The sequence below is a fragment of the Schistocerca piceifrons genome, chromosome 3, assembly GCF_021461385.2.
Source record: "Schistocerca piceifrons isolate TAMUIC-IGC-003096 chromosome 3, iqSchPice1.1, whole genome shotgun sequence".
Lineage (NCBI taxonomy): Eukaryota > Metazoa > Arthropoda > Insecta > Orthoptera > Acrididae > Schistocerca > Schistocerca piceifrons.
This window is the reverse complement of record NC_060140.1, coordinates 194,744,033-194,756,933: the sequence shown is the minus strand read 5'-3', so window position 1 is coordinate 194,756,933 and position 12,901 is coordinate 194,744,033. Positions and strand designations below refer to the sequence as shown.

Below are 12,901 nucleotides of genomic sequence, written 5' to 3'. Positions count from 1 at the left end.
AGAATGAAGAACTCCCAAAGTGATATTCTGCCACCCACCCAATCTACACAGTATCCTTGTCTGTACTTGTACCATATGCCACACTCATTCCCAACCAGTTGCCAGATGAATCATGTCCCTGTGGAAGACCCAGGTGCAAAACTTGCCCAATATATGCACCCAGTGCATTGTACTCCCAGTTCCATCACAGGCTTATCCTATCCCAACAGAGATAGGGCATCTGTGAAAGCAGTCATATCATGTACCAGCTGTGCTCAAATTTCTGCACAGCATGCTATGTCACCATGACCAGCTACCAACTGTCCACCCAAATGAATGGCTATCTCCAAACTGTGACCGAGAGTGCATTTGACCACCCAGTGGCAAAACATGCTGGTGACACCACAGCATCAGCGAAGACAAGTCAGTTGCTCCTGACGATGATGATGGAGACTATTGCCGAAAGTTGGAGATTTTATCCCAACTTGACACAGCAAGAAAACTGGGGATGTTTTACATACCAGTGCCATTGTGAAAGACCTCATTCTCAACAGCATGCTCAGTTTTGATGGCTTCTTCACAACCCATGCATCTGAGTACTTCTTCCCCAACACCAACTTTCCTGAACTGTAAGATGAGAGTTGTTTTTGCAACATATCTTTTGTTCCTGTAATGCCCGTGGCCTCAATCTTTCTAGCCCTTTGCCCCAAAGGCACCTCCAGCCTCCCCCAGGACCCAACTCATTCATCCTGTACCCACAGTCTCCTCTTCCTCTGTTCTGCCCCCCCCCCCCCCCCAAAAAATGTCCTTTCCTCCACGTCTTCTTAATTGTGTGCTTCACAAACTCACCAATGCTATTACCCACACCCCTGTTCTGTTGTTATCCCATCCACCTCCTGCTTCCCTCCCAGCCCTTAGCAACCCTATGCCAACCATACCTTCTGTTCCGCACCTTTTGTCTCCCCTTGCCACTCCAACCCGATACGACCCCTTACCTCCACCAAGCTGTAGAACTGCAGTCACAGCACATTTTAGCCATACAGGTGTGTGAGCATGCACACGTGTACATGTGTGTCTGTTTACTCCTACTCAGAAAAGCAATCATCCAAAAGCTAGCAAAGTTTTCAGTATGTTGTTTATGTAACTGTTGATGTCTATGTGGTAAGTTGTTATCTTTAACCCCAAAAAGTTTTTGATTTAATGTAGATTTGTTATTGAGTAGCTCACATGGGAGTTCGAACAACGTGGAAAGGCGAAGATGCTGAGTTACAGACAGGCACAATGAAAATAATGCTGGAAATATTCAGCTTGTGGACAAAGTCTTTCATAATAAGTAGAAAACAAACATACATTCATGCAAGCACAACTTTCACATGAAAATAATGCTGGAAATATTCAGCTTGTGGACAAAGTCTTTCATACGAAGTAGAAAACAAACATACATTCATGCAAGCACAACTTTCACATGGCCACTATAGTCTTCAGGGGCTAAGGCCTGAGATGACCTTACTGTTTTCTGCTTGTGTGAATATGTGAGAGTTTTCTACTTCAGATGAAGAACATTGTCAGGAAGTTGAATTTTCTAGCATTCTTTTCATTGTGTCTGTATGCAATTCAACACCTCCTCTATATGGTAAGTGGCAGTCTGCCTTTTCCATGTTGCTGTTATTCCATTCTTTTTCATTGTTCTTGTCTGCAACTCAACAGCTCCTCGTGGTGAATGATAGTCTGTCTTTTCCATGTTGCTATTATTCCATCCTGGACTTGCCATTGTTTGATTTCACATGGAAGTTTGTAATGCAGTCATTTTAGCACACCAATTATTAGGTTGATACACTAATGCGTGATAGTGTTGTTCATTAACAGAACAGTGTGGCATTAGAAGGTTGTTTAGCTTATCTCTTACACCATTTATAGTTCAGTATGTTGTGAATTACACAGGACAGACAAGAGTGAAAAGAAAATGAAAAATAAGTACCAACTCCTCCAGTGTGCATTTTGAATCTGTCAGGAAGAGGAAAATGCAGGTGACGTGATGCCTACATGCAAAATGTGATAATTTGTATTTAAGAAGATTGCTAATCTATGAATGCCTGCATCTGTTAGAGTAATAACACAGAGTTGTCATTTAGACATCACAAGACAACTGTGACGAGATTAGTGCATTAGTGTATTGCTTCTGTATACATTGTCAGTGGATGAATTCTTTTGAATCTCTGGTTGTTTATTGTTTGTTACTTGGTGAACAAAAGGAACCATTCATATGCCAGGTCACTCCTGGTGATGAAAACTGGTACATTTATGTCAACATAAAAAAGAAAGGTATTGGTGGGCACTGACAAAACAAAACATAACCTTTATGCAAATGTGTAAAATAGGCCATTTGCTAATTTTTAGGTATTTTGTTACCAGCTTATTATGTACACTTGATTTGTTATGCCAAAGATCTGTACCCACCACTTTTTAAACTAGTGCTAAGATTGATTTTTTTCACTAAAAAAATAATATCCAGTTGCTTATTTCTTGCATATATACAACAGACAACATGAATTTCAGTTATGTTTATTATGTTTAATTTGGTGCCAGAGCTGTGAAATATCTGCTCTATGCCTTCCTTCCCATTCACCCCTTTTTGCAGGAGAGGAACAATTACCTTCCATTTTTTCTCTTTTTTATGTCATAAGTTCTTGTACCACACAGATACACATTTGTATATTATTTATGTCTTTTATAGATCACAAAGCAAACTCTGATGAATGGGAAGATATCTCTGATGATGGAGAAGCAATTAATAAAGAAAAGACCACTGAGTGTTTGCAGCATTTACTCAACAAAGCCAGGAACTTGCTCTCAACAGCTTCACATCAAAGTGCCCAGTCTTTGTTAAATGGAGAAAATACACCAAGCCACTGAGAGAGAGTTGTTCTAACATTATCAATGAGTAATGGAGTTCCTATGAAGAGATGAAGAAAAACAAAACTGGAAAGGTCATTCTTATCTTCTGCAAGTCACGCAGCCCCCTTGTTTACATGAACTTTCCGGCTATTAATTAAACACAGTGAATTATGAAACTGTTGCTGAAACAGCAAAGATCCAATAGTACTCATGGTTTCATTTTATTTTTTGATTGTGTCTCTCACATCTGTCATACTTCAGTTGCAAGGAGGTAGGGCAGTGTAACTGCTTTTTACCATTATGTGAAATATTAATTAATTTCCTTCAAACTTTTCTTGGGCCATAGTGATAATGTCATCTGTATGTGGACCATGAGCTGTTGAAATAGTGAAATGAATGCACACTTATGTGAGTCATAGAGTGGTAAGAACAAAAAATAGAAGAGAGACAATTACTGCACAACATCTCAATCATCTAATTAATTTTATTGTGTGGAGAACGTAGCTAGTTGTGCACAGTGTTGGTATGAGCTATCAACATCATAAAAAAAGAGGAACTCTTTGTGTATGTGAAAACAACTATATGATTACAGAGTTTGGAATTTACTTTTCATATATGTACATTAATTAATATAATTCATTTCTAATATTTTTTACATCTCTGGAAGTGTAAAACTAACAAATATTGAGCAGTGATAATTCTGTAATGAGCTGTTAACATTGTATATATCTACTAGATTAAAAAGAGAAATAGGATGTTTGAAGCACTTGTTTCTAAAGTAAATAAAATTGTCATCCTGCTCAACTTAACAATTCTGCTGTTTAGATGTAATAATTTAGTCCAGTGAAGATTGCTAACTCGAAGGCTCCAGAATTTCTCATCGTGCACCATTTGTGCATGACTGTGTGTTATCTGATCTATGTCAAACTCAATTTTTAGTTTCTATAAATATGATATTTATAAAAACTGAAAATTGAGTTTGACATACAAAGAATTTTAGAAAGGAAAGTGGGAAGCTGTGACTTTACTGTCAGTTAATAATGGTTGTTAGTTCACTCTTCCACATTATGTAGGTTGTCGTTATTCATTTCTATCAATTGCATCAGTAGTTTTAACGCTATGTATTGATACTGTGACCTTAACTGCATTGGTTGCATCACCAGTTACTTTCAACTATTCAACACATTTTAGCTCTCAGTATGGTCTGTGAAGAAATATTAATGATACCATTTCATCAGAAATTAAAAGGCCACAACTGGAACTTTGGAGATTGAGAGAGATGGTGCAGTGATAATATCTCAAAGGGTTATTATATGATTTATCAATATGGAATCCTCCAATTACTTTGGCAAGCTATTTAGTACAGGGATGTTTGTTGGCAGTGACATTAAAACTTGAAGTGACTTGAATGTTAATGCACTGGATTGGCATTCATGAGGAATGTAGTTTGTTTCCTCAATCTCCCATCCAGATTTGTTGTTGTTGTCTTCTTCAGTTCTGAGACTGGTTTGATGCAGTTCTCCATGCTACTCTATCCTGTGCAAGTTTCTTCATCTCCCAGTACCTACTGCAACCTACATCCTTCTGAATCTGTTTAGTGTATTCATCTCTTAGTCTCCCTCTACGATTTTTACCCTCCACGCTACCCTCCAATACTAAATTGGTGATCCCTTGATGCCTCAGAACATGTCCTACCAACTGAGCCCTTCTTCTAGTCAAGTTGTGCCACAAACTTCTCTTCTCCCCAATCCTATTCAATACCTCCTCATTAGTTATGTGCTCTACCCATCTAATCTTCAGCATTCTTCTGTAGCACCACATTTCGAAAGCTTCTATTCTCTTCTTGTCCAAACTAGGTATTGTCCATGTTTCGCTTCCATCCAGATTTAGATTGTCCATAATTTTTCTAAATCAATTACTAACAGTAACAGGTTCTGCCAGCAGACAACATACAAGTCCTAATAGAAACTTTTATCAAGGGTCTGACGCTGCTGTTTTAGAATTTATACTCCATCTCTAACAACATCACTGATGCAACATTAAACTCTAATCTTTATGTCATTATTCCTTGAAGTATTGGACTGGCTGTTCTGTCTCGTAGAAATTTAATAAATGTAATACGTGCATTCCTAAATTTTCTGGATTGATAGTATAAAAAATACCTATTGTCTTACATAAGTTGAGTAATTAATATGGAATATAAAAATGATGGACAGTGGTACCTGTTCCTGATGGTGATGGAGACAACTAATGGAGAACTTATTGTTGCAATGGCGAATTTCTGGGCCAATAATTAAGTGCTAATCATAAAGGCTATATGTTACCTCTCTGAAGTCCTTCATTTCTGTTAAACCTAAATGTGTGCTGGTAGTCTAATGCATTCGTTGCTGCTGGTACAATGAACAGCGTGCAGTTTCTGAATTTTGTTGGGGATTTGTAGATAATTTTGTCAGAGTAAGCATATGTCTTGTCATCCTACAAATTGACTCATAACTTTTTATTTATATACTGTATTTGAATAAATCTTCCCAGTAACACCCTATGATAGGCAAGTAGAAAGCGAGCAACAGAAAAGAAAACAAAACACGGAAAGAGTAGCAGGAAAATGTAGATTTTTTGGTGGGTGGGGGTTATGGATAGGAGGAGTAGAAAATAATTATGTTAATCAAATTTCCCCAGCCACTGTTAGTAAAGCAAGAATCTCAAGAACTTTTTTCTTTGCTGTTTCTAAAGACTTTTCCAGTTAATTTTGTGGAATTTTTGGGAATTGTTCATGGAGCCAACAAAGACAGATCACAACATGCTTCACACCATGTCCAGTATTAATAGGAAACATAGTCCTTGCTGTCATGACAAACAAAGTTATATCTTGATAATTTTTGCTATGAGAGATTTGCATGACATAGATGGTTGATGATTAGTTCTGACCATATGTAATGATCATTTTCAGATCTAAGTGTTCACCATGGGTAACCATCAAAATACTCTGGCAAAAGGAATTGGCCAGTAGCTACACAATAAATAAATTCTAAAACAGTAGCGTCAAACCCTTGATAATAGTTTCTATTAGGACTTGTATATTGTCTACTAATAGAAGCTGTTACTGTTAGTATGTATTAGTAATATGTTTTCCACTAATAGAAATGGTGACCAGGGATTTGATGCTAGTGTATTCTTTATTCTGTAACTCCAGGTTGATTACTTTTACCAAAATATTTTGAACAAACACCAGTGGTGAACACTTAGATCTGAAGATGACCATTATATGTGATTGAAACTAGTCATCAATCTTTTATGTCACACAGCTGATAATATAAAATTAAATGTGTCTAAATCGTAATTTGTAAGTCATTCCTGTAATCAGTTTGGTGAGATATTCAGTTTAAGTATGTGAGAGTACAAAGAATGACTAGTGTCTCCAGCAGTGACTGAATACAAGGCTGCTGTGACACACTATAGTGTCTTGAGTCACATCACACAGCAATGTGGTGGAAATCTGAAGACACCTCAGTCTGGCACAGTGCAAGAACTGTACTCAATCACTTCATGTTTTAATGTCACTGCCAACAAACATCCCTCAACTGAATAGCTTGCCAAACTAGTTGGAGGTTGTTGTATTGATAAATCATATAATAACCCACTGAGATGGAATTGGAGGGTAGAACTATTGAAAAAACAAGGATTTGCTGGTCTGCAAAACTCAAAGAGGAAAGTAACTTTTGCATAATATATCTCTGGCAAGTAACATAGCTCAATGAAACTTGAATTGTGCATAGAAAGAACTGCTTCAGTATAGTACAAAAGGTAACTGAAAGTCATACACAATGTGATGAACAGAAGTGACACATTGATTTAAAGACAATAATTACACTGAAGTCACTGTGATTTATGACAGTGCCCTGGACTTTACAAAAGGCAGAAAATGGTTCTTAATAAGATGTATGATCACCAAGGATGGCAATGCGTGCTCTGTAACTTGTTCCCATGCCGGCCACAATGTTGGTAAGGAGTTCTTGTGGTAGGGCATTCTATTCCTCTATCAGCATGGCTGACAACTGCTGGGTGGTCGGTGGTGCATGTTGACATGCTGCAATACATCTCTCCCATGTGTAGCACGCATTCTCAGTGGTATTTGGATCAAGAGAATGGGCAGGCCAGTCCATTTACCGAATATCCTCTTGTTCCAAGAGCTCCTCCAACTATGCAGTTTGAAATGGTTGTGCATTGTCATCCATAAAAGTGAAGTCAGGCCCCAAAAGACACACTTGGTGAAAGTACAGTGCCCCAATAACATTGACCAGTGAGTGTACTGTGTTCAAAGATTTGGATGTCAGTACACCCATTCATCATTATGCCTCCCTACACCAAAACACCTGGACCACCAAAATAATCATGTCCAACTATGTTCCTGGGTGTATTACACACACTCATACCGTGAGAGATGGGAACATGTAACAGGTGTGAGCAGATGAGACATAATCAGGGGTTGAAACTTTTCATATAGGATGTAGTAATGCCTTGGAAACGTTTTGATCTCTGAATATCTTATTTATGATGCATTTTGAGTAACCATTGTCAGATAAAATCAAGTGAGCAATACAAGAAAAATGTACATTCTCATGTGCCAAAGGCAGTGCTTTGAGACGTCGCATGCCAGAGTGAGAATGTTCTCACATCTTAAAATGGATGACTTCCATCAGTGAAATGGAAGGAATTCATCATAAATTCAAATTTTCTGAGTGCACAGCAGACCATCCACCAATTGCACTGGAAAGTGGAAGAAACAGAGTAGGATGTTCAAGTTGCCTCTCTCCAATTGCAAATACAGGAAGAGGATTCTGGTGGGTAGCAAGGTATGTGAGAATCCACGGAAAAAAAAGTATATGAGACTGCTTCCACATGCTGTAATGGATGTGTCGGATGAAGAGTAGGTGGAGATGATAAATAACAAATGTCACTAGAGCTTTTGGTGAGATGTCTGTATCTCCAGCTAACCACTCAGACACATATAAAGTTATTCTGTACCAGTGGAGTTGATGCGGTTTAAAATATACACCAGATCAACTCCACTGGTACACAATAACTGTATATCTATATGAAACTTCCTGTGTGTGTGTGTGTGTGTGTGTGTGTGTGTGTGTGTGTGTGTGTGTGTGTGTATTTTAAACTTCTGTGTTATTTCTGATCTACTACTTAAACTCCTTCCAAAGGAAAATTCACTTAACGAAAACTATAAAATTATGAGATACAGTTACTGGCCAGTACTTCCCTTCATGAGGCAAAATTCTTAGCTCTGGCAAGAGACAGGTATAAATATATAGAAAACTATCATAGCTTTCAGAGCTGTTAGTTCAATACTTGTGGAGGAAAGAGGAATGCATTCAGAAAGGTTAAAAATGACTCAGACCCCAGTGTGAGAGTGCACCACCCATTTCGACAAATGAGGGAGATTACTTGAACTGTTAGCAGATTTTAGTCTGTTGCCAGGATGGCACAGGTGGATGGAGCAGAGCAAATAGTGGAGACTAAGATTAAGAATATTGCCAGATTGAAAAGCTGATTATGAGTGGAGGGTGTGGGAAGGAAGGAGGGGGATGGAGTGTGGGCTTTGAAGATACACATGGCAGGATTTGTGAAAAAGCTGTTCAAGTTAAGCATTTTGTGCTCAGCAGTATGTTGTGCATTTGGGTGGTGGAACTTGCTTTTGACCACAGTTTTCCCACATAAAAAGCAATGCATTTTTTTTTACAATGAAGTTGATAGAGTAGTCCTCTTCCAAAGATGACTGTTTGTCTGTGTTGCTTGATTATAGTAAATCAGATATTTGTTGTCAGAATGATGCAACTATAGAAATGTTTTTCTTTGTGAGAATAAAGCAGTTAAAGTTAATTTATTTGTTCAGGTATAACATGGTGGCTGCAGATACTATCAGAGGATTCCTCATTCTTTCTTTTTTTGAAACTAATGATTTCATACTATTTAGAATTATCTTATTCTGTTGTTGTGTTTTCCCAAAAAATGACAGTAACAGCAGATGGATTACATATCTATATCAACATGATTACTCTGCAATTTAGATTTAAATGCATAGCAGATGGCTCATAAACTGCTTTCAGACCATTCCACTCTTCAATAGGATATGGCAAAAAGTGAAGACCCAAATGATTCTGTGTCAGCTATTATTTCTTTTATGTAATACTAATGGCCATTTCTCCCTATGTTTGCAAAAACATTTAATAGCTGCTGTTATTTAGAGTTTAATGAAGTTTGTTCGCAAATTTAAAACTACAAAGTTTAACATTGTGTGCCAATTCAACTAGGTATGCTTGACAGTGATGTGAATGAGTAGCAGAACAAAGTATGACCCAGTTTTGAACAAATAGTTGGAATGAATAATGGAATATAAATATGGGATAAAATAATAACATTTATTTTTCATAGAATCATTACTTTTGAAAGATGAAAAAAATAAGTCTCTGAAAACTGAAATGGGAAAATTAAACAATAGAAAATCTAAAATGTAATAACGATGTTATTGTCAAAAAGATAGTGAAGATGTTGAGTCGCAGACAGGCACAACGAAAAGAATGACAAATAAGTAAGCTTTCACCCAAAAGGCCTTTGTCTGTATTAGACAACATACACATGCACATTCATACAAACGCAACTATCATGCAAATGACCACTGTCTCTTGATTGCCAAGGCCAGATTGCGAGCAATTGCCCTTGATGAGACAAGAAATCTGGGTGGTGGGGGTAAGGAGGATGCTGTGGTGGGGAATGGGAGTGATAGTAGGGTAGGTGATATGTGGGTGATAGAGGGTAGTGCTGCTTGTGGGAGCTTACAGGGTCGAGGGGCGAGAGAGAGGCAAGCAGCTAGGTGCAGTTGGGAGGTTAGACATTGGGAAATTGGGGGGAAGGGGGGTACTGGAAAAGGAGAGAAGTAAAAAGACTGTGGGTGTGATGGAGGAACAGGAGGCTGTGTAGTGCTGGAGTGGGAATGGGGAAGAGGATAGGTGAGGTGAAGGGCAATGACTAACAGAGGTTGATGCCAGGAGGGTTTTGGGAACATAGGATGTATTGCAAGGAGAGTTACCACATGTGAAATTCAGAAAAACTGGTGTTGGTAGGAAGGATGCAGATGGCGTGGACTGCGAAGTAGTCATTCAAATGGGGAACACTGTCTTGGACAGAGCGCTCAGCAGCGGAGTGGTCCAGCTATTTTTGGCCACTGTTTGTCTGTGGTGGTTCATGCAGATATACAGCTTGTTGGATGTGTATGAAAATAACGTGTAGGTTTCTTTGGCATTGGAGTACCACTGTGGGAGGGATCGGAGGGATAATGGGTAGGACATTCCTCATTCCAGAGCACTATGAGAAGTAGTTAAAACCCTGGCAGAGAATATGATTCAGTTGCTCCATCCTGGGTGGTACTGAGTGATGAGGGGAATGCTCCTCTGTGGCTGGACAGTGGGACTTTATGAGGTGATGGGTGACTGGAGAGAGAATGCATAGGAGATCTCTGTCTGTACAAAGTTGGGAGGGTAATTACGATCTGGTGAAGGCCTCAGTGAGCTCCATGGTATATTTCTAGAGGTGCAGCTCGTCTTGGTATGGAATGGGTGGCAGCTGTCAAAGTGGAGCTATTACTGGTGGTAGGTTTGGTATAGATGGAGGCACTGATATAGCTGGCATCCAGGAATGTGGCTTGTTGGGTGGAGGAGGACAAGGTGAAGTGAATGAGGGAGGAGGTTTGAAGTCTTGAAGGAATGTGGATAGGGTGTAATCACCCTTGATCCAGATCACAAAGAAGTCGTCAGTGAATCTAAACCTGGTGAGTGTTTGGATTCTGGGTGGTTAGGTAAGGTTCCTCTAGATGACCCATGAATAGATTGGCCTACGATGGGGCCATGCAAGTGCCCATTGCTGTACGTGGCATTTCTTTTTAGGTGATACCTTCAAAGGAGAAGTAATTGTGGGTGAGGATGTAGTTGATCATGGTGGCCAGGAAGGAGGTTGTAGATTTGGAATCTGTCGGGCATTGGGAAAGGTAGTGTTTAATAGCACCAAGGCCGTGGGCATTAGGGATGTTACTGTAAGAGGAGGTGGCATCAATAGTGTCGAGCAGGGCACCATGTGGTAGAGGAACAGAAACTGTGGGGAGTCGTTGGAGAAAATGGTTGGTATCTTTTATGTTGGATGGTAGGTTGAGGGTAATAGACTGAAGTTGTCGAACTAAAAGAGCAGAGATTCTCTCAGTGGAGGCACAATAACGGGCCCCAACGGGCCATTTGGGATGGTTGAGTTTATGGACTTTAGGAAGCTTGTAGGAGTGTGGGGAGTGATAGGGGTAAGGAGAGAGATGGATCTGGGGAGAGATTCTGATATGGGTCTAAGGATTTGAGAAGAGACTGGAAATCCTGTTTGATTTCTGGAATGGGGTTACTGTGGCAGGGTTTGTAGATGGACGAATGGCAGCTGGTGAAGTCCTTAGGCCAGGTAATCCTTGCAGTTCAAAACAACAGTGATGGAGCATCTGTCAGCTGGTAGGATTATAAGGTCGGGATCAGTTTTCAGGTTGTGGATTGCGGTTCTTTGCATGGATGTAAGGTTAGCTTGCATGTTGAGGGATTTGGGGAACGATGTTTAGGCAAGGTTCAACGTTAAGAAATTCTGAAAAGTTAACAGGGGTTATTTGGGGATAGTGGGGGTGGATCATGGTTGGATGGAGGTGTGAACTGAGCCAGGCAGTGTTCAACATTGTTCTTTGGTTGATTTAATTGATACGGTTGGTGGCGAAAAAGTGTTTCCACTGTAGGGTCTGGGAATAGGAGAGAAGATCTATAACAAGTCCATTGTGACTGTATTTGGGAGTGGGGCAAAAGGTAAGGCCTTTGGAAAAGACTGATATTTTTGTGGGGCTAAGGCTTTTGGAGGAAAGATCCATGTCTGTTTAGATTTCACACATAGCCCTGCCTTTGATGGGATAGGTGGTGCCTGCAACCAGACTGGAGTAGGTAGTAGTGCGAGGATATATGGGACAGTTCTTGCATCTAGGTCTATTATGAGTATATGAGCCATTAGGCAAGGGGATGGGAGCAGGGGTTGTGTAGTGATGGACGAGGATATGGTATAAATTCAGTGGGTGGCTGAATGCCACTATTGGAGGGGCGAGAAAGATAGTGGGTAGGACATTCCTCATTTCAGGGTGTGATGAGAGGCAGTAGAAACCCTGCTGGAGAATGTGATTCAGTTGCTCCAATCCATCGTGGTAATGAGTCTCAAGGGGAATGCTTTTCTGTGGCCAGACAGTGGCACAGTGCGAGGTGGTGGATGACTGGAGAGATAAGGCACATGCAGTCTGTTCATGCGCAAGCTGTGGAGAGTAATTACAGTCTGAGGCCTTCACAGACCATAAATACATTCCAAACCTTGTACGGAGATGCCCCTTATCTCACTAGTCACTCACCACCTTGCAGAGCCTCACCATCCAACCAAAGAGCAGCATTTCTCTCGTGACTCAGTACCACCCAGGACTGGAGCAGCTGAATAACATTATCTGCCAGAGTTTCGACTACCTTCCATCGTGTCCTGAAATGAGGAATGTCCTTCCCACCCCTCCCATAGTTGTATCCTGCCACTCGCCAAACCTACACAATATCCTCACCCATCACTGCACAACTTGTGCTCCCAACCCCTTGCCTCATGGTTCATATCCCTGTAATAGACGTAGCTGCAAGATATGTCTTCCAAACACCACGTCCTCCAGTCCGGTCACAAGCACAATCCATCCCATCAAAAGCAGGGCTACCATTGAAACCAATAATGTGATCCACAAGCTAAGCCACAACCACTGTGCTCCCTTCTACGTGGACATTAGAACCAACAAACTGTTTGTCCTCTTGAATGGTGGGATGTATTTTTCCCTCTTCTCCTGCTGATGTATATTTTGTAGGGTTTGTGGTGGGTCTTATACCAGCACTAGTGGGAAGTTGCATCCCTGGCCAATATAACTGGGCAATATTTT

General features: G+C 40.2%; 2 protein-coding genes across 3 annotated transcripts in view; both read left to right on the top strand.

Moving 5' to 3' along the window:
- Positions 1-3,637, top strand: part of LOC124787710 — a 105,151-nt gene extending 101,514 nt beyond the window's left edge. For both annotated transcript variants that reach the window (XM_047254544.1, XM_047254545.1), the window contains exon 9: positions 2,714-3,637. In XM_047254544.1, coding sequence (XP_047110500.1) covers positions 2,714-2,892 — 179 coding nt within the window. In that variant the 3' untranslated portion in view covers positions 2,893-3,637. The remainder of the gene's footprint in view (positions 1-2,713) is intronic.
- Positions 3,014-12,901, top strand: part of LOC124787709 — a 169,691-nt gene continuing 159,803 nt past the window's right edge. The window contains exon 1 of the mRNA XM_047254543.1: positions 3,014-3,145. Coding sequence (XP_047110499.1) covers positions 3,085-3,145 — 61 coding nt within the window. The 5' untranslated portion in view covers positions 3,014-3,084. The remainder of the gene's footprint in view (positions 3,146-12,901) is intronic.